At 40.6% G+C, this 22,769-nt stretch overlaps 1 protein-coding gene and 1 non-coding gene across 2 annotated transcripts; one reads left to right on the top strand and one right to left on the bottom strand.

Annotated features, from left to right (window-relative positions):
• The first annotated feature begins 2,773 nt into the window (after positions 1-2,773).
• On the top strand, positions 2,774-17,226 carry LOC5566935 (probable N-acetyltransferase san). Its single transcript, XM_001651299.2, is given in 3 exon segments — positions 2,774-2,991; positions 16,138-16,612; positions 16,615-17,226. Coding segments are annotated over 3 exon segments (567 nt in total). The 5' UTR covers positions 2,774-2,983; the 3' UTR covers positions 16,699-17,226.
• Positions 13,076-13,147, bottom strand: Trnaa-agc. Its single transcript has one exon. It is a non-coding gene; the product is annotated as a tRNA-Ala (tRNA).
• Positions 17,227-22,769: the final 5,543 nt, after the last annotated feature.

The raw sequence follows: 22,769 nt of genomic DNA, 5'->3' as shown, positions 1-22,769 counted from the left end.
CAGGGTATTCTCCAGAGTTCCTCCGGGATTGCCCATTCCTTTACGAATTTCTTCGGAGTTTCTCTTAAAATTATTCCTCAGTTCCTCCTCCTTTGGAGACCCTCCATAAATTTCTTCAGAGTTCCTCATGGAATTTTTTCGGAGTTCTTCATTGAATTTCTCTGAAGTTCCTCCGGGAGTTGCTTCAAAATTCATCCGGGAATTCTTTTAGAGCTCCATCGGGAATTTCTTCGGATTTTCTCCTAGATATTTTTTCGCAATTATACAGAAATAATTCCGAGTTCCTATAGTAGTTCTTTGAAAATCCTCCGGAGTTTCACTACGAACTATCCTGAAGTTAATTCTGAAAATTCTCTACATTTCCTCTGGGAAATCCTCCAGAGTTCCCAAAAAAAAAAAAAAAATTTCTAGAGTTCCTTTGTGTATTACTCTAGACGGTAATTCCTCCGGAGTTTCTCCAGGAATTTCTCCGGAGATTTGCACCAGGAATTTTCCGGAGATTTTTTCCAGAAATTCCTACCAAGATTCCCTCCGGGGATTTCCACTAAGATCTGCTCCGGGGATGTTCTCCAGGAATTCTTCAGGGGATTTCCAATATAAATTCCTTTGGGGATTTTGTTCAGCAATTCCATTTCTAAAAATTGCTTCTGAGATTCTTGCAGAAGATTTATCCTGAGATTTCCTCCAGTTATTTTTCTGGGGATTTGCATCAAGAATTTCTCCGGGGATTTTCTCCATGGACTTCCTCAAGAGATAGCATCTAGGGATTCCTTCGGGTATATAGCCCTATAGCTCATCAGTGGATTTTCAATAGCATTTTCTGCGATTATTTCCTCTTAGGATTTTTTCCTTGAAAATCTCCGGGTTTTTGCCCCAAGAACTTCTTCGAGGGTTTCCTCCAGGAATACCTTCGAGGATTTTTCCCAATAATTCCTCCAGGGATTTCCCCCAGAAAACTTTCGGCGATTCTAACAAGAAACGTCCAGATATCATCCAGAAATTCTTTCGGGGATTTCCTTCGGGAATTTCACTGATAAATTCCTCCGGGGATTTTCTTCAGAAATTCCTTCAGGGATGTTTTCAGAGAGTCCGGAGTTTTTCTCCAGGAATTTCGCTGGGGATGTACACTAGGAATTTCTCCGTAGATTTCCTCCAAGAATTCCTCCGGATATTTCAACGATTCCTCAGGGGCAGTGCTGGGAAATGGTAATAGTAGTAGGCTTGAATTTCGCGAAAATCACGTGGCTTTCCCAGTACAGTAGTTCAAAAACGTGAATCTCATCAAGTAACCTATGTTGGGTGCATGAATTTTCTAAATCTAAAAATTTGGCTACTGTAGAATGAATTTCAGATTTTTTCCCAACTCTGCTCAGGGGAATTCCAATAGCAATTCCTCCGGGGATCAAGTCCAGGAATCCTACCGGAGATTTCAAAGATCTCTCCAGAGATATCCTCAAGAACTACTCCGGTGACTTTCTCCAGGATTCCCTCCAGAAATTCATCCGCTGATTTCCTCCGGGAATTTCAAATACTTATTCGAAGATATCACCCAAGAACTCCTCCGGGTATTTTATCCATGAATTCCTCATGGGAATTCCAATAGCAATTCCTCCGGGGATCAAGTCCAAGAATTCTACCGGAGATTTCAAAGATTTCTCCAGAGATATCCCCAAGAACTCCTCCGGTGACTTTCTCTAGCATATCTTCAGGGGCTTTTATTAAGAAATTCCTTCGGCATTCCCTCCAGAAATTCCTCCGCTGATTTCCTCCGGGAATTTCAAAGATTTTTCGAAGATATCACCCAAGAGCTCCTCCGGGTATTTTATCCATGAATTCCTCAGGGGAATTCCAATAGCAATACCTCCTGGGATTTCGTTCAGAGCTCCGCTGCGAATGCCTCGAAATTCTTCCGGGAATTTCTTTGGAGTTCATCCAGCTACTCCTTTGAAATTCCTTAGGGGCTCCACCGGAAATTCCTAAGAAGTTCCTTCCAAAATAAAACTGGAGTTCCTCCAGGAATTCCACCATACTTCAATCAGGAATTTCTCTGTGAGTTGCTCCAATAATCCCACAGGCAGCTCCACCAAGAATTATACCGAAGTTCGTGCTGGTATTCCGCTAGGTGTTTCTACAGGAATACTTCTAGGAATTTTCCAGAATCTCCCCGGGAGTTCTTCCATAAATTTCTCTAGGAGATACTCCAAAATTTTTGAGGCTTCCGTTCCCAGAAGTTCCTCAAAAAATGTTATCGGGAGTTCCATCAAGAATTCCTAAGTTCGCGTCTCCTAGGTCATAGTTCATCCGGAAACGATAAGTTCCGCTAGGAGTTCCAATATACAAAACGTCAATAATTCCTAAGTCCGCTTGAAATTTCAGGATGAATGAACTTTGCCAGTAACTCCTTTGTAAATTTCGCGATATATTTAATGCGCATTCCTCCGGTGGTTACGTTAATTTCTACGGAAATTCCTCCAGGGATTCAGCTTGAATTTTGCTTTTCCAAGCATCATCAACATGTTTGTTTTTTGATCACTTTTGAAATTGATCAGGGAAAATACAAAACCGGTGCATCCGTGGGCGGTTTGTTTTATTTTTACTGGTCCAAATAATTTTGACATATTTGGAGTAAATTTTGACCAAAAAAAATTTACCACCGTTTATGTTGCCCTTAAGTTACCATGATAATTGAAAAGTTTAAAGTGGAAGACATTGGAAGACATTTTTCCGTGCAATTGGAAGACATTGGAAAAAATCACCTGGCATCCCTGCTGTCAAGCGCAAACTGTCAAAATTCGATCTGATGGTGTTCTGGTTCGGTCGCGTTCGATTATTCTTTCTTTCGATCCTGTGCAAAATTCTTTCGTAGGAGCCAAAATCTCCTGGTTTTTCGCTCATTTCCCGTCGAAAACTAGCCTTTTCCTGAACTAGGACTGTTTCCCCGGTAGCGGTCGCAAAGGAGCTGCTTCTCAAATTCACCTTCACAATGACCAGGTAAGCTGAGGCAGAAGTTACGGACTTTTTTCAGTCATAGTCCGAACGGGGCTTCGTTCCTTACACTAACCTCAAACTTAAGTCCCGCAGTTGCGATACATACAGTGACTCGAACGCATATTCGTACAGACCTATGTTTTCAAGTTGTAAAAACTTTCAAAAATAATATATCTTTACAAAATAGTTTAGCAATAATGAAGGTCATAGTTGTCATTTTCTATTCAACAATTCCCATTAACTCTAATCTTTGGATTAGTGGAAAAATATTGATTTTGTGTCTAAAATTGATCAGACTCCATATTCGTACAAATGTCATAATTAAAACAAACATTTAAATTAAAATTTTAAAGCGTTAAATAATTGATCAAGTTCTTAATTTCGTTCATTTGAACAATTTATAAGCAGGCATTTTTGAAACTTAAGTAAATTTATGAAAAATAATACTTTTTCGATATATTTTGCTATACAATCCAGTAAGACGAAGAGTAACCTACTTGTTTCTAAATATTATTCCCTTAAGGATGCCAACTACGAGTACTGAATAAGTTTCAACAATTTATACCGTAAAGTACCTGTTTATTGTAGCGACACACCTTGCCTTGCTAGCAATTGAAATTGAAACTTTGCTGGCAACCCTGGAGAAAAATCTAGTACCACACTAACACACCCTTTGTAATACAACAGGAAATAAAGCCAGAATTTTTTGTATCGTTCACAAGACCAGACGCGTTTTCTTCACGGTCGTTTGGAAGAAAATTTTCTCGTTTACAGTCCACTTATTCCCGAGCTTGTACATTCTGGTCCTTACAACCCGGATTTAACTAGTTTTCGGAATGATGTGACCGACTTTTGTGCGCAAAAAGTCGGAATTCGCGAAGTGAAAGTGATTTTCCGGAAGATTTCTTTGGGCTTTGTGTTGAATCAACCGAATGTCGTCGGCAAACAGCGACGCCATTTGTGATTCGGTTTGATTTCGTGAAAAAGTTAACGCAGCAATATTTTGCTGGTACCGCATATTGGGGAAGTTTCGTCGGCATGCTTGCCGCCAAGTTGTGACGCCAGTTGGCGAATCGTAGTGTGAAAAATTGCCCGTAGAGGCAGAATAGAAGCTTGTGCTTTCGCTCCGAAGAAATTTCGCGACGCCATCTTGGCGAATCGTGTCGTGTGTGCTCTTCCGGTACTCAGCTACCACCGACTTCAGACGCCGTCACGGCGATCCATGTGTGTGTGCATACGGCGCAGCGTCGGCTTTTGTCGACCCAGAAAAATTGTGACGTCATTTTGACGAGTCGTGTTTACTGAAAACAAGATTGATTGTGCTTGTGCTTGCAATAACGAAAAATAAAAAGCATTTGAGAAACGAATCGATTGTGTTTTTGAGCGGAAATCGTTTCAAGGCCATAGTGTAGAGCAGTGTGTGTGCGCGAATGCGTTCTAAGCTAAGATGGCCTATCAGTGTTTCCCAACCGGTTTCGATTCGAGTGTGAAGTGAAGCAAAATGTTCGAAACTCCGTTGACATCGAGAGGTGGGGCGCAAACAGAAGCACAATCAAACCGAGACGGTGAGAACCAAACGATCGAACCGATCAGTGAACAAAAGAAAAAACAGAAGAAGAAATTTCAATTGCGAAGAATGAATGAAGAACTAAAAGTGATTAAAATCCAGTCGAATGCACTGGAGCGAAAATTGCAGCGGGTGCATGCTGCACTTGTAGTGGATGCTGAGGTGCCAAATAACAATTTGGCAAACAAACACTACCTGCAGCTGCAGCTGAAGACCATAGAAGATGCGTTTGCTGAATACAATACGAACCAGAAGCGCATCTATGGTCTCGACGTCGACGAAGATACCCACAACGAAGCGGAGGAGAGGTACATTGATTTCGAGCAGCGATACGGTGAGTTGTACGTTATTATTACTAAACTGCTTGATGATATTGCTCAACGAGAGAGGCCGACAGTGGCGCCCTCGGCATCGACAGCGGCCACGTCGGCGGTCCCAGCTATGGCGATGCACCTGCCTCCACTGAAAGTGCCGCTGCCTACGTTTGACGGTACTTATGAGAATTGGTATGCTTTCAAATCAATGTTCGAAACCATCATGGACCGCTACCAATCGGAGTCACCGGCGATAAAGTTGTATCATCTCCGCAACTCGTTGGTGGGTAAAGCAGCCGGCATCATCGATCAAGAGATAATTAACAACAACGATTATGCTGCGGCGTGGGCGACGTTGACCGAAAGGTTTGAGGATAAGCGGCTTATTATCGACAAGCATATCGATGCTCTCTTCGATCTTCCCAAGATGTGTGGTGAAAACGCTGCGGACCTGCGTAAGCTGATAGATGTTTGTACGAGGAATGTTGACGCGCTCAAGAACCTAGAACTTCCTGTTGATGGACTAGGTGAAAGTATGCTGATAAATCGGATCACGAAGAAGCTAGATGGCGAGACCCATAAGGCGTGGGAGTTGGATCAGGCTGCCAACGAAATGCCAGATTATGAAACTACGATGGACTTCTTGAGAGAACGATGCCGAGTGCTGGAGAAAATTCGCCCTCCGGACAAGCGTATCGTGAAACCAGGAAAGCAGATGGTTGAAACGAGATCCAAGGGCAGCAGCTTGGTAACCACATCTGACAAGTGTCCACAGTGCTCTAGCAACCACGAATTATGGAAATGCGACGTTTTCAAGAAGGCGAATCTCGCGGATCGCTACAATACCCTGCGTCGAATCGGAGCGTGTTTCAACTGCCTCCAAAAGGGGCATCGTGCGGTTGATTGCTCATCTGAGCATTCTTGCAAGAAATGTAGCAAACGGCACCACACAATGCTGCATCCGAACGACACCCCCATGAAAAAGAATGATTCTCCGCCATTAATTGCTGGACCATCAGACGGCGATAAACGAAACGAGCAGCAATCATCGAGTCAAAACCGCGATTCATCAGTTGGCGCTGGTACGCCGAAGCCTGACGGTGGCCAGGAACGACAACGTTCTAATTTCTGCACACGGCCACAATCTGGCAAACAGATATTGCTTTCGACAGCGGTGATCCTCGTATATGGAAGAGCGAACAACCCTTACCCTTGTAGGGTTCTTCTCGACTCAGGCTCACATACAAACTTTGTGTCTGAGCACTTCGCTGCTCTGTTGGGATTAAAGAAGCAGCCTGCGAACTATTCGATTAGTGGGCTGAATGAAACACAAACGAAGATTCGGTTTAAGATCCACGCTAAATTGAAATCCCGATTAACAGATTACACCGCTTGTCTTGAGATGCTAGTGGTGCCGAAGATAACCGGAGATTTACCAGTTACGAAAGTGGATTCGAGAGCGATCACCATCCCTGAAGATATCCACCTAGCTGACCCGAGCTTTGGTGTTCCGGATAAGGTTGATATGCTTTTGGGCGCCGAAATATTCTTTGAGATGCTGAAGTCCGGACGTGTTCGACTACCGAATTGTTCAGCGATACTCCAGGAAACGCAGTTCGGTTGGGTCTTGAGTGGTTCTGTCCCCGAAAAGCAGCCTTCAGTACTCCATTCACTCTGCGCGCGAGCGGAAGAAGACATTGGACATCTCGTAAAGCGGTTTTGGGAAATCGAAGCCTACTGCGACCCTATTGCGCAAACTCAAACAGCTGAGGAGGAATGCTTGGATCATTTTCGACAGACTCATGAGCGTACTGCGGATGGACGGTACATTGTCCGTCTCCCGTTCAACGACCTGAAACAACAACTGGGCGAATCACGCACGATGGCTGAGAAACGCTTCCTCGCCTTGGAGAGGAGATTGGACAAAGCGCCTGTATTGAAAGATCAGTACATGTCGTTTCTTCGCGAATACGAACTACTTGGGCACATGGAGTTGAGCAATAATGCGGCCGATAAGGCTCCACAGTCGGCATATTATCTTCCTCATCACTACGTGTTGAAACCTAGCAGCAGAACAACAAAACTCCGAGTAGTATTCGACGGGTCGGCTGAGTCTACTACTGGCGTGTCGATCAACAATACGCAAATGATTGGACCAACCGTTCAAAATGATTTGATTAGCATCGTATCGAACTTCAGAGCCTACAAGTATGGGATAACAGCCGATATACCGAAAATGTACCGCCAAGTCGAGGTACACGCTGATGACAGGCGATACCAGAGGATTGTGCATCGGTCTAACTGCGATCAGCCGCTCCAGACATACGATTTGCGGACGGTTACGTATGGACTTGCATCATCTCCATTTCTGGCCACGATGGCGCTAAAGCAATTAGCCATTGATGAGGGGACACAATATCCGTTAGCTGCTGTGGCAGTTGAGAAGTCATTCTACATTGACGACGTGCTGACTGGGGCGAATACGCTAGAAGACGCCTTAGAGCTGAAAACCCAGATCATCGGATTACTGCGCAAAGGATGTTTCGACGTGCATAAAATTTGCTCTAATTCGGAAGCAGTGCTTCAGGATGTCCCACAGGATATGCGAGAAAATGTTGTGAACATTGAAGATCCAAGCATCAATACTGTAATCAAGACCCTGGGCGTGGCCTGGCGTCCACAGGAAGATTGTTTCACCTTTGTCGTGCTAGTTGATGACGCCGTTGGATCGGGTCGTCTCACGAAGAGGATGATTCTTAGCCAGATCGCAAGGATTTTTGATCCATTGGGTTTTGTTGGCCCTGTGGTTACAGCTGCGAAACTTATTATGCGGGAGTTATGGTCTCTCAATCTGGATTGGGATCAACCCGTACCAAGCGAGATGGCTAACTTCTGGATGGATTTTCGGAGTCAACTGCGCTGGCTCAACGAGCTGAAGATACCGAGATGGATTCTTGCTGACGGAGCTCGCTCCGTAGAATTACACGGGTTTGCCGACGCTTCAGACCTGGCGTATGGGGCGTGCTTGTACACCAGAATCGTGAAAGACGATGGATCTGCTACGCTGAAGCTTATTTGCAGCAAGTCTAGGATTCTACCACGAAAGAAGGGAAAGCAAAAGGAAATAACGACACCCCGCGCGGAGCTGTTGGCTGCTCTGCTGTTATCAAGATTGGCCGTCAAGCAGCTGGAGGCGCTCGATGTGAAATTTGAATCCGTTATTCTCTGGAGTGATTCACAGATCGTATTGTGCTGGCTAAAAAAATCGCCCGAATCTCTTGCTGTTTACGTCGGAAATAGAGTCCATGAAATTCGAGAGCTGACCAACCGATTCACTTGGAATTATATCCCTTCCAAGTCCAACCCAGCTGATTCCATATCCAGAGGAGTGGAGCCGAAAAATCTGCAATCTGATGAACTGTGGTGGCATGGGCCACCCACTCTACGACACACCGACAGTGGTTTTGATGAACCACAACCCATTGAAGAAGATCAGCTGCCGGAGCTACGCAAAATTGTTTTGGTGACAACGCAGGAACATCCTCGATTGCAGCTTTTCGATCGAATCAGCCGATATCCGATCATGCAGCGTACAATGGCGTATGTTGTTCGTTTTTGTGACTATGTGAAGAGCGGCAGGACAACCATTACGAAAGGTTTACCAACAACATCCGAAATATCACGAGCATCTGCATTGATCATCCGATTGGTGCAGAAAGAATCCTTCAAACTTGAAATCAGCGCGTTACAAGCCGGTAAGGAGTTCAACTTTGCGACTCGCAACTTAAATCCTTTCGTCGACGAGGCGGATGGAATTCTCCGTGTAGGTGGAAGATTGAAAAACTCGACGCTTCCATATCATCAGAAGCATCCAGCCTTGCTTCCTAAGAAGCATCCTGTGACGGTTGCATTGATACGGTACCTGCATCGTTCAAACATGCATATCGGACAGCGCAGCCTCCTCGGCATTGTTCGACAAAGGTATTGGCCACTAGACGCGAGGAGCACTATTCGTAAATTAGTTCATCAGTGCATTCCTTGTTTCCGAATGAAGCCAACGAGAGCCACTCAACTGATGGGAAACTTACCGGACTATCGTGTTCAACCGTCACCTGTATTTGCTAATACGGGACTCGATTTTGCCGGTCCTTTCAAAATACGACCAAATGCGAAAATGAAGAATGCACCAACGTTGAAAGGCTATGTATGTGTCTTTGTATGTATGGCCACTCGGGCACTACATTTAGAGGCCGTCTCCGACTTGACAACCGAGGGGTTCATGGGCGCACTTCAACGCTTTGTGAGTCGCCGTGGAGTCGTCTTGAAGTTGTATTCGGATAACGCGACAAATTTTGAAGGCGCAAACAACGAAATGGAGCGTCTAGCTACACTATTCCGAGAAGAACAACACCAGCTGAAGCTGAACGAGTTCTGCACCCAACGAGCCATCGACTGGTCTTTCATACCACCACGTAGTCCGCACTTTGGCGGAATATGGGAAGCCGGCGTTAAGTCGGTGAAATCACACCTAAAGATGATTATGGCGGAACACAAGCTATCGTTCGAACAATTTTCGACAGTGTTAGTGCAAATCGAGGCTATATTGAACTCGAGGCCTTTGACACAACTTTCAGATGACCCGAATGATGTCAGTGCAATTACACCCGCTCACTTCCTGATCGGACGGGAATTTCAAGCAATCCTGGAGCCATCGTACCAGCACATCCCTCAAGGAAGATTATCGACGTGGCAACTGGTCCAGGACTTGAAGCAACGGTTTTGGAAGGCTTGGACGCATGATTACTTGCACGAGTTACAGAAGCTACAGAGAGATTTCAAGGTGACCAAGTTCCAAGTGGGCGCCTTAGTTCTCATCGTCGACGAGAATAGCCCACCACTTCACTGGCAGTTGGCTCGAATCGTGGAACTACATCAAGGCAGCGACGGCCACACTCGCGTGGTTACTTTGCGTACAAAGGACGGAACTACGAAAAGGGCCGTAAAGAAGATTTGCCTACTGCCCCTGGACAATGAGCGCGACCGTTCAGCCGAGTAGTTTTGAAATTCTGCAATTTCAACGGCCGGCAGGATGTTTATTGTAGCGACACACCTTGCCTTGCTAGCAATTGAAATTGAAACTTTGCTGGCAACCCTGGAGAAAAATCTAGTACCACACTAACACACCCTTTGTAATACAACAGGAAATAAAGCCAGAATTTTTTGTATCGTTCACAAGACCAGACGCGTTTTCTTCACGGTCGTTTGGAAGAAAATTTTCTCGTTTACAGTCCACTTATTCCCGAGCTTGTACAGTACCCATATTTCGCGCGCTCCTAATTTCGCTCACTGAAGTAACTCCAGGAAAATTCGTGGAGGGACTCCGGAGGATTTCCAAAGAACTACTAGCATATCTTTGAAAAATTCCTGTAGAAATTCCGAAAACATATTCAGAATGAAATATAGAAGAAATCCGAAGGAATTCCCGATGGAGGTCCAAAAGACTACCCGGATGAAATCTGAAGGAACCCCCGGAGGAACTACAAAAATATTCAATGAAGAACTCCGAAGAAATTCCATGAGGATCTCTGTAGAAGGGAACTCCTGCAGGGACTTCGAAGCAATTGCTGGATGGAGCTCCAAAGGAATTCCCGGCAAGTATTCTGAAAGAATTTTTGAGGGAAATCCGGAATGAATTCTTGGAGAAATGCGAGTCTTATTCTGAAGGAACTACGAAGAAATTCTGAAGATATCTCCGGAGTAATTTTTAGTGCAAATCCCCAGAGGAATTCCTGGAAGAAATCTCCGCATAAATTCTCTGAAACAATCCTCGAAGGAATTTCTGGAGAAAATACCCGGAAGAATTTTTTAATGAAATCCCGGATATATTCCTTAATAAAATCATCAGAGAAAGTTCTGGACGAAATCTCCGGAGGAGTTGCAATTGGAATAGGATTGGGGATTGCAATTGTCCCCGTATGAACCCTTGAAATCTCCAGAGAGAAATCTCCGGATTAATTCCTGGGAAAAGTCCCGGAGGAAATTGGCAATTTCCCGGGGAATGCCTAGAGGAAATCTTCAGAGAAATTCTTGGTGCAAATCATTAGAGAATCCTTGAGCTAAGCATGCTGTTTCGCTCAAGAAAAGTGAAGATATTCCTTGAATGAATGGATCACAAAATTTCCTGCAGAGTGCCCCCTTTTAAATGGCATTTCTTTGCAACTGTGTACTGCGATCAGAAAAATGTGATTTTCTAGACCATTTCTGGGAAGAAACTTTCCGCGCATCGAAATTCTTTTTCTTGTCAGCAAACCAGCATTCAGAGAAATTTATGGAGAAAATCCCCGAGGAATTTCTTAATGAAATCTCCAGAGGAAATCCTGGACAAAATCCCAAGAGGACTTCTTGGACGAAATCCGCGGAGAAATTGCTATTGAAATTCTCCTGACAAGTTCCTGGAGAAAATCCCTAGAGGAGTTCTTGGAGAATTTCTCCTGAGGAAATCCTGGAGAAGAAATTCTTGGAAGAAATCTTTCGATACATCCTCAGAAAAAAAATCTTGGAAGGAATTTCTGGAGAAAATCACCAGAGGAATCTCGTAATTGAATCTCTAGAAGAATTCCTGGAGTAAATCCACGAAGAAATTTGTGGAGGAAATTTTTGGAGGAATTCCTGGAGTGATCTCTGAATTAATTCCCGAGGGAAATCTTCGAAAATCCCCGAAATTCTTTTGAAAATCCCCGAGGGAAATCTTCGGAAAAATTCCAGGTGAAAATTCCCAGATAAAACCCTGAATGAATCTTCTGAAAAAATCTGAATTTTTGGAGATAATCCAAATTAATGGAGATAATTTATTAATGAATTCCTGGACCAAATCCCCAGAGAAATCTCGAAAAAAAAACCGGAGGAATTTTGCAGAAAATTCCCGGAGGAATTTTGCAGAAAATTCCCGGAGGAATTTTGCAGAAAATTCCGGGAGGAATTTTGCAGAAAATTCCCGGAGGAATTTTGCAGAAAATTCCCGGAGGAATTTTGCAGAAAATTCCCGGAGGAATTTCTGGAGAAAATCCCTGGAGGAAATCCCCGAAAGAATTTTCGTGATGATATCCCCAGAGGAATTTCTGGACGGAGAAATTTTTTTTCCGGGGAAAATCCGGGAGATATTCGTGGAAAAAAACCTCAGAGGAAATCTTGGATGAAATCTTTGGGAGAAAATGCTATTGAAAATCCAGTGAGGAATTCTAGGGTATTTTCCCGAAGGAATTCCTGGAGAAGATCTCCTGAGGAAGTCCCTGGAGGAAATGCCCAGAGAAATTGCTTGAGAAAATCCCCGGGGGAAATCTTCGGAGAAATTCCAGATTGAAATTCCCAGAGAAACCCCTGAAGAAAATCTCCGAATGAATCTTCTGAAAAAACCTCTGATGGAATTTTTGGAGATAATTTATTAATGAATTTCTGGACTAAATTCCCAGAGGAATTGGAAATACCCTGAAGAATTCCTGGAGAAATTCCCCGGAGGAAATCTCGAAAAAAAAATCCGGAGGAATTTCTGGAGAAAATCCCTGGAGGAACTTCTGGAGAAATTCCTGGAGGAAATCCTCGGAGAAATTTTTAGAGCACATCCAAGGAGGAATTGCTCCTGTTTTTACTTACCTCAAATGAATAGGAACTAGAGACGGTGGTTGTTTCAGAAAAATCCGAACTGTCAAACTAGTTTTGAAAAAAAAAATGGTCCAAATTCGACCAAAAATGGACAAGGCAGTTAGCCAGTTCAAAAAAAAAAAAAAAAAGACCGGAAACTGATATAAAATAAAATTACAGTCATCTCTCCCTTACTCGATATTTCGTATCTCGATATCGAGTTAGAGAACCATAGTAAAAGTTGGTTTTCATGGCTACCTCGATAATCCCTTGGATCGCAGTTGCATTGATTTTGTGTTCTGTAACTCGATACCTCCCTAACTCGATGGTCCCTTCAATATCGAATAAGGGAGAGATGACTGTAGTACATTATTTGCAACACCTATGCAAGCTCCAATTTTTAACATGGTCCAAAAATTTGGAACCAGCCGATGATTTGGACCATCGGTGAAGTTTTTAAATGTATAACACATATATTGAGCTTTTTCGGTAATACAACTCGCATGGTTATTAAATTAATTAGCTCATTACGCTTGATAAAGATGGATAAATTATGAAAAAAAAACACGTGCTCGGCTGGGATTTGAACCCAGGACTCTTGTATGCTAGACGAGCGCTCTACCAACTAAGCTACCGAGCCAATAACTCAGTTGGTTACAAGTTAATAATTCAAATCCCCACAGATCTCGCAGACCATTTTCATAACCCACATCCATCCATCTCATGTTACTACACACGCGCGCAGAGCGAGTGCGATTTATTTAGTGTTGAAACTGATTGCCTGTCATACCTACATCGCTTCCACAACAACTGTATTGTGGAAGAGTAAAGATGCGAGAAAGCTATCAACGTGTCGTTCTCACTCAAGTGACGACATGATTACTACAAAGAGGCAGTCACTCTAATATATAGTAACACATAATATTGAGCTTTTTCGGTAATCCAATCTAATTAATTAATTCATTACGCGTGGTCCTAGGTTCCTGGGTTCAAATCCCAGTCGAGCACGTGGATTTTTTTCATAATTTCACCCATAATTTATCCATCTTTACCGCGCGTAATGAGTTAATTAATTTAATTTTAAATTTAGTTAAAACAACTACCGAAAAACAATACCTATATATCATTAAAATAACCAAAACGACCGCTATGGAAAGCATAGATAGCGCCACCGTAGCCTTGTGTGTTTGACAGAACAGCAATGCTGTCATAATGTTAAATCCCATATACAGTGCCGCCTTTGATGTGGTGAGCACTGACAAAAAATATCTTCAATTATCCATTGAATCAAATGGACAAATTGATGTGAAATTTGCGTAAAAGTTCTCGGTTTATCTAGTGAACAGGGAGTCGTGAGTTCGATTATCATCGAGAAGACGTTAAGCTTTTTCGCAAATTTCACATCAATTTGTCCATTTAATCCAATTACAAAGTATATGTTATGTTCAGTTTTTCGGTAGCTTGAATTTAGCTGTTTTTAGGTTCACATTAAATTATTTCTACTACTTTTTTATTTCAATTATAAATTATTAGGGGACAACTTCCCTGGGCTTGGAATTATATTTTCCAGGGAGCGATGAATTTTGATAATTGATCGCTGTTGTTAGTAGTTTTGATTAGATGTTGGGTGAATTTCAAAGCAATGGCAACCTCTTTATTACAAAATTTAAATTTTATCTTCTGACCTAAAGATTCTGGTTAAACTACTGTACTATGCAGTTGGGCTGCACTACGCTATCACTCATCAAAATTACTTTCACTTCGGGAAAATATAATTTCAAACTGGCGAGAAGATTACAGACTGAGGGTGGGTTAGGAGCACAATCAGACCCTTGAATGTGCAATGTGGGGTAGTAATTGGGAATGCCATTGACGGTTTGTAATCTTCTACGAGGTTTTCGAAAACCAACAGGGCGCGTGCACCGGGTTGCGGATAGGAGCAAAGGGAGATCAATAGCATCTACTTAAAATAATAGAGCAAAAAGCCGTTCCATGATTAGGTAATGTTTAGCGATCTTCTATGGTGTTCTAGTACTATAAAATCCTTCACTCACTGGGAATTCTGGCCTTGATAATATCAATAGTGATAAAAACATAAAATAATACCTAATATTTAATAAGTACAATGTAGCTTCAATGTAGTAATAAATAAAATAAAATCAATTTTCTATACTTGACAAGGTTTTGAAGACAATCAATGAGTGAAAGAACTACCTATTAGAAAAGCCACATCAGCTAAGGCTATACATATACAAATGTTGGTCATAGGGTCATGGCGAGCATTCGGTATGTATGTCTATGACTGATTCTTATCTAATAGGGGCACTAGAAGACCACGCGGACAATTTCGAAACAAATTATTTTCATACATCGGTCTTACGATCCGAAAGGCTCAGCTATGCTGCAAAGTCATTTTGTAAGCTATTCATTACTACTGTTTAATTGTTTATAATTCTAACAAAACTACATAATTAACTCATTACTAATCACTGTTCCTATATTCTCTTTTTCTCTCCTTCTTATCTGTTGCATGATTATGAGCATCACTAATATAATGCATGAGCATGCACAATAAGAATAATTTCAGGATTGAAAGCAGTACATGGATACCTGGATAGAATAACTTCGAAAAGGATGCTCAAAATAGAATATTTCTGGTCAGGGAAGTATCATCATCAAGGGTATGTAAAATTTTTCCATTATTTACTAATAGATCACACAAACAAATGAACTAATAATATCAAATATTTTTATATAAATCAGCATCGTCAATCAGTGCAAAACAGATAAAGTTTGTAAAGTTATCACTATCGATTGAATTGCGCTCTTTATAGTAATGTTCAATCAGTATCAAAATCTCCTAAAGCGCCGCATCGTGCCATCAGCAGCCCTTAGCATCACTCTCATATTGTTATTATTTTGTTGTTTATAAAATTTCTAGAAAGCGATCAGCATACTCTTTCTTACTTGTACAATGGCCGATCTATCTGGAATTTTAATAAGACAAATCAAACTTCAAAACTAAAATTAAATTGCTTTCAGCACATTTACATTTTGCAGCATTAATCGCATTACTGTGTCAAGTCTTCTCCAATTCCCTATACCCTACCCCAACCCTTCTTATCCTTTCCGATGGTGTTCAAGTGGTCCGCATAGACTATTACGGCCATTACCTATCCCTTCCCCCGGCTTTGGACTGACTTGCGCTCTCATTGCCCCACCAAACGCTGCAAAATGAAAATGAAAATGAAATTATAAATTATTAGGGGACAACTTAGATGCAGTAAAGAAAAATATTTTTCGCGACATTTTTCAACCAAAAACATCAGAACAATATTGCATGCCTTGTTGTTCGCATGTCCAACAGTGTATTATTAGGTAAAGAATGCATATAAATGAAGCAATGCATTTTGGACTATGCGAACATGGGCAGAATACTTTTCCATTATATTTATTATTCTTTATTTTATTTTAAACAACATTCAATATTCTAAACAATAAATAAAGTGCAGAAACTGTTTATGAATGTCAAATAAAGAATGGCATCTATGACTTTAATTCTTGATAAACTATACGAATATGAAAATGAGTCAATGTAAAAACTTTCCGACTAATTATTGAATGTTTTAGGGCCAACATTGAGCTGGGCGATGTCACTCATCACAATCTGAAACAGCTGAAAAAGATCAACACAGTGGTGCTGCCGGTTTTGTACAACGACAAGTTCTATCTGGATGTGCTGGAATCGGGAGAACTCGCAAAGCTAGCCTATTACAATGATGTGGTTGTTGGAGCCGTTTGCTCCCGAATCGACACTTCGGACAACCTGCGGAGGCTGTACATTATGACCTTGGGGTGCCTATACCCATACAGGCGACTAGGGATTGGCTCGGTGATGGTCAAACACATCCTGAACTACGTGGAAAACGATGGCAACTTCGACAGCATATTTCTTCACGTGAAGGTCGATAACGAGGGAGCGATTGAGTTCTACAAAAAGTTTGGATTCGAAATTGTCGAAACCAAGCAGCATTACTACAAACGCATTGAACCGGCAGATGCCCATGTCCTGCAGAAGACACTGACCAGACGCGGAAACCCAAACCAACAACCACAACAGCAACAGCAACAACAGCAGCCGCAACAACACCATCAGAACGGCGTCGGAGGGAACAACATCAACCAGAGTAGTCAAAGTATTCAAAATTCCACCTCCCAGCAGCAGCAAGCTCCGGAGAAAAACCGATAAGCCAAGCACAGGAACCTAGGGGGCCATTTGCGACCTGCAGTCGCGAATAAAACAAAAGAGATCGACGGTAGGAGTTTATTCGATTTGTTATTTATTGAGCGCCGAAAGCATCCTAACAATGCTTCGAAGGTAGTTTTGAGACATTCAGAAAATCGCACCAAATTTGAGTTTCCTTCGGGCAAGGTAGCGAATGGTCTTTTTTTTAAATTGAAATGGAGATTTACACTTTTATTAGCTGCCAATTGCTTACCCAGACTGGTGGTTTAACTTTATGTTTGTCTGTACCATGTTCTGGACTCTCCAATCCGGTGTTATCAATTGCGGGGTTTGGCGTCCGACATCGCTGCAGGATGTACCTATATTATGAAACGTGTTTGGAATGTACGGAGCGAACAATTATTTTAAGAAAAATGATATCTCAATGTGTTTAATAGAGGTCGAATAAATGGTAGACGTACAGTGCACAGCAATTTCTCGTGTCTAAACAATGGAAATATCACAAGCCAGGGAATGCGGATTCTAGTCCAATTTATCAGATCTTTTTTTTCCTTTTGGCATTGGAACAATGCCCAAAAATATGTTCACACAGCTTTCTTTGAAGTACCGCGTTGTGTCGAAAGTTCATTTACGAATTTCACACAAAACGACCCCTATTCACATCTTCTGAACTGGACAATGTGGAATGTGAAACGCGTAGTGGTTCAATCTTTTGGTTGAGTAACTCCTTGGAAAATTTCAGATTGTAGAATATCAATAGTATCGATTGGTAGGGTTCCAATTGTTTGACAATTTCAACCTAGCTAATTATTGCAACGTGTTTTAAGGATTACAAACAGTTCGTCCAAGAATTCCCCAAAATATATTCCACCATGCATTTATTCCAGGAATACCGTAAAATGGGGCGAATGGAAACACTTTTCGACATGTTTGAATGTGTACAACTTAAACCGTTTTGATAAAAACCAAGTTTATTAGCCTTAAATATGGGTCACGTCTTCCTTTGCTAAGACCCCAATTGCTGTTAAAAAATAAAAGTTATATCGTACAAAGATTTATGAAAATGTTGTATGTTTCTATTCACCCCGCAATGGGGCGAATAGAAACACTGTTAAGTAAATATCAATACTTTTTTTCATTTTAATGGAAAAATAAACACATTTTAAGTGCATCTTGAAGAAATAACAACATGTATTTACTTGGTGAAGAAAAAAATTAAAACTTTTGAAACTAAGTTCAATTTTTGATCTTTTTTTAAATCAGCCAAAATGGCGGATGTTTCAAGCTATCAAAAATGATTGATATTTCAATATTTTCTTCTCAATTTTTTAATGAGAAATGTAGCAAAATTTTTAATTTGAAAATAGGCTAGCGATACTATGTTGTTATTGAACTAACGAAAAAACAATATTTCAGTAGGTTTTTAAAGTTTATCATTACATAATAGTCGCATTTTTAACTGAAGGTCGCTTTGTTTCTATTCGCCCCACTGTTTCTATTCACCCCGTTTTACGGTAGCTTCCAAATTTTTCCAGGCATCTAACAAGTATTCTTACAAGTAAAGTGACTGAAAATCTCCCATGAAAATATCTATTCCCCTAGAAATTTTTCCAGGATTTTTTTGGTTTCCCCTCCATGAAATTTACATTCTTCGAGTATTCTATCAGATATATCACTTTAAGGGGGCGGATTGAGGGCGGTCGGTAGCCTTGAGGTTACACTTTCGCTTCACAAGCGGAAGGTCATGGGTTAAATTCTCAACCTCTCCACAAAAAAAAAAAACCGTCCAGCCACCAGAAGACGCCGCTCGGAGGACCGTGCTTTGGGGAGCAGTCCGTCAGTATCAGATGATGACTGAGACAAAACGACCCTCTTCGAAGGCAGCTAGCCTCAAACGACACAGGAACACAGCAAAAATGAACCACCGCAAGAGCAATGGGCTTGGCTTATGGAAATCAATTAAACTAACAGCAGAGCACTCTCCTACCTGCTCGGTATGAGAGTAAAAGAGTAGAAGAGAGTGAAAGCAGATGTAAATATAGAATAGTTAAAAATAGATCTGTATCGGTATAGAAGATACAGATGAACTGATTCCGGCACAGTAGAGTGCCTTTAAAATAAACATAAGAAAAAAATGGGGCAGAATCCGTCATTGATTTCGGGATTTTCAAAAGCAGTTTTTTCGTTCAAAACCAAGACAATTTTTAGGAAAATGTGTTCACTGTATTCTATTCTTCAACCGAAACACAGTGAACACATTTTCATCGAATGATTTTTAGGTTTGAACAAAAAACTGCTCTTGAAGTTTCGATGATGACGATGATTACGATGACGGAGCGTTGAACGTTAAAGACATACACCCCTATTCTTGTTTACGTTCGAATGCGCTTTCGATCGAAAACCGTTTCGCATTCTCGTTTACGCCAGCAAAATCAAATGGGCCATGGATTCGAACGAATAGGATTCGATCGAAAGTTGGATCCGCCGTAAACAAGAATGAGGGTGATAATGCATGAGTTTTGTATTATTATTTGTTGTGTTTATTTCTCCGTAAACTATTTCAAAGATTTCTATTTTTCCTGGATACCACTAAGTAGGTATTTCTCAATAAGATCAATTCATGAAAAAACAAATTTCTCAATAGAAGCTTTCACATACAGTAACCCCACGCAGTTGAATCACCTACAATTTATGAATCAGCCTATTTAAGAAGACAAAATTATTATCAAACTTATCACAAAATATCACAGAATCATTTTTACTGATAAGCAACACATAGTGTTCAGCCATTTCAAGCCTTTTTATCTCAGTAAAAAAGCTCTTGATCGTGGTATAAATCAACAATATTACTAAATTATTTTTGTAGCTATTTGGGCTGTATTTTTGGCCAACTTTGTAAGCCGTGTGGCTATTGACGCTTAGCTAGAAACGACGTTTTACAGTTTGTTTCAAAGATTTTTTGTGAGAAATTAAGCTCCAGACAGCTTTTACAGATTCAATAAACATAGCTATGAGAGATAAATGCGTATTTATACGGATTTGGCTAAGATTTTTGAGTAAAATACTTAATCAATAAATTGTGGGAAATATACACACCAGTCACAGTTTATGAATCAGCGTTCAAACTACTAGTGCTTAGTATTTTTAAAAAATATTCTTAGTTTCATGTAATTTCCAACGTAAAATTTTGTTACGGGAGAGCAAGCATTGCAGAATTTGCTCTCATTTGAGTATGAAGCACGATCAAAGCAAGCGAAGAAAAACATCCCATCTGTTGCGGTCCACGATCGTCATTGTATCGCAAAGTGTAACAAGTCTGATAAATGGAAGCAGCGAGCGGGAGCCCCAAAGAGAGAGCGATGATAAAATCCATTTTTCTCGCTTGTTTACCGTTGGGGATAGGTGTTTTTCTTTACTGGCACGATAAACAATCCACGAACTTCCAATAGCAATAGTGCCCCCCAGGCTTGGAGCATGTTTAGAGGGGTTTTATCATGCACTACTATCCCCCCAATCTGATCAAAGTTGTTGCAGTATACGATAAACAGTCTCTCATAATGTGCAGCATGTTATGATAGTTACAGAGAGCGATAGGTGAGAGATTCTCTCAATTTTCTCAGGATTCAATCCCTGGGGAGAGCAAAAGTGGTTTGGGACCGTTCATAAACTACGGATGTTTTTTTTGTGGAAAAGGAATTTCAATATACAAATAAATTTCCATAATTTTGAAAAAAAAAGAAATTCTTATGAAAAAAGTTATTTAGGGGGTTTATAGTCTTATATGGCTATAAAAATGTGGACGTTTTTTATGTAAGACCTCAAAGATTGTTATGTTGAGTAATTTTTGGATAAATAAAAAATCTTAAATTTGTGAGGAACAAAAAGAAACAGTATAGACGTAAAAAATGTAAAGATTTTTTTTTGTTACACCTGATAGGTTCTTCATAATTTCACTATAAAAACGGGGTATCGCTTCTGCAGAAGGACCGAAAGCAACGAGTGGTAAGGAAAAAAACTGATTTGCATCCTATCTGATTGATATCAGTACCAATTGTTTGTCACTTTTGTTGCACGTAAGTTTTTTCAGATTAACTTCCAGGCTAAACTGTTGGCTCTTTTATCAGACACATGGAGAGTGAAAGATAATCACACTTTTAAAAAATAAAAACATCGGACAACTTTACTAATAGAAGAAAAATCGGATTCACAAATTTTCATATAACACATTCAGCTTCAAAATTTGCTTCTTCTCTTTGGAAGAATGATGATGACTGTTGTTCGACACGAGGTCCAACCGCAGTTTAGCTCGCTATGGGTTCATCACAAACAATTTTGGAGTTTTGAACATGGAAATCGATAGCAAAGCTCACTACCTGCTTCGGGAACTTATGTGGAAAAGTTTCGGAATCCCTGTAATCGGTTGATGTATTAATCCATGAACCAAAACAAAGGAATTTAATGTGTAACACACACGTAGTTTGCAAGAAAATCACAGCAATTCGATATGAGTAGATGAATAAACCGAATTTAGTACTATACCATTTAATTCCACTAGAGTTTGTATCCTTTGACAGATACGCGTATTTCGACCTCAACTGTATGGCCGTCTTCAGTGTCGTGTACTAGACTCGACTTTCGATATGGACGTTCATGAATCGATCCATAATTTTAAACACACAAATCGAACGTGTGAATTTTCATCACTGCAGTAAAGGCAATCCAAAGGCCAAGCATTTACGAGTTCCGCAATCAAGATATAATTATTGTCTAATTATACTACCTGCCATCATCATCAGAATAAACATGCTCCAGAAACATATAAATCCACAAAATCAATGTGCCAGCCCGCTCAGTAGCTACATTAAAAATCATGCAATGTCATGCAGATTCTTGAAATACTTGGTTACGGTTCACCTCCAGATATAATTTACGTTGTCCGAGGCGGTGTCCTAATAAACATATGAACTATATAGCATTTCATTGCAAAATAATTGAAAGTAAATAACTGATTCATAAATCGTGTTCACATTGATTCATATTTGTGGACAACTTTTTTGCCGATTCATAAATTGTGGTTAAAGACAATGTTCAAATATGTGAAAATTTCAAATGTTTTCAACAAATTTAATTATAATATTGCGCATGAACTGCAGGTATATACTCCACTTTACCATTTGGCATTGATTGCATTAAAAAATATTGTTTATTTTGCTCTCTATATTTTTTTTTAATTTATGCTGAGCTTTAAATGATTCATAACTGTGGGACCAGTGTATTTCCTCTTGAAAACCTTCAGGGATTATTTTAAGTTGAAGGTGAATCGAAGCCAAACTTCAAATTCAAGAGCGCAAATCTGGAAACCCAAACACCCGTTTGAGCTGAAAACTTAATCGATTGGTCACTATCAGCTAGTGACCAATCGATTAAATTTTCAGCTTAAACGGAAGGTTTGGTTCTCCAGATTTGTGCTCTTGAAAAATTGAGGTTTGGCTTCGATTCATCTTCACCTAAAGCATTGATTCAAATTTTCACATATATTTAGTGGATCTTTGGCCTTTCCCGAATAATTTACGTAATATGTGTATAATCCATTAGAGGAAGGGGTCATGAAAGTCGAAAGTCATTTAAGCATTTTTTAATATGCCATGTGATGGTGATGCTCACAAAGTATAAATTCTACTCAAAGTGCATGTGTCGGTTTCACCCCAACAGGGTGTCGATCTTTCCCGCACTCTCAACTGTCTCACCTAATAATGATGAAATATCAATTTGATTGCAATCACTATATAACCTTAATATATCATACAGCGATAGCAAGGATCGATAGATTTATAACCAATATGTGATTCTACAAAAAATTAGGTTCGTTTAACAAGCGAAAGTACACAAATTTTATCAATAAGCTTAGGGTGTCGGTTTTACGCTGATTTCCCCTATCATGAACTCCACACGGTAATCAACTTCCCATCTTTCCCTAGCTACTCTAGCCTGCCCTATGACCAATTTGAGGAATTAA

Source organism: Aedes aegypti, chromosome 3, assembly GCF_002204515.2.
Source record: "Aedes aegypti strain LVP_AGWG chromosome 3, AaegL5.0 Primary Assembly, whole genome shotgun sequence".
NCBI classification, from domain to species: Eukaryota; Metazoa; Arthropoda; class Insecta; order Diptera; family Culicidae; genus Aedes; species Aedes aegypti.
This window is presented reverse-complemented; position numbering and strand designations above follow the sequence as displayed.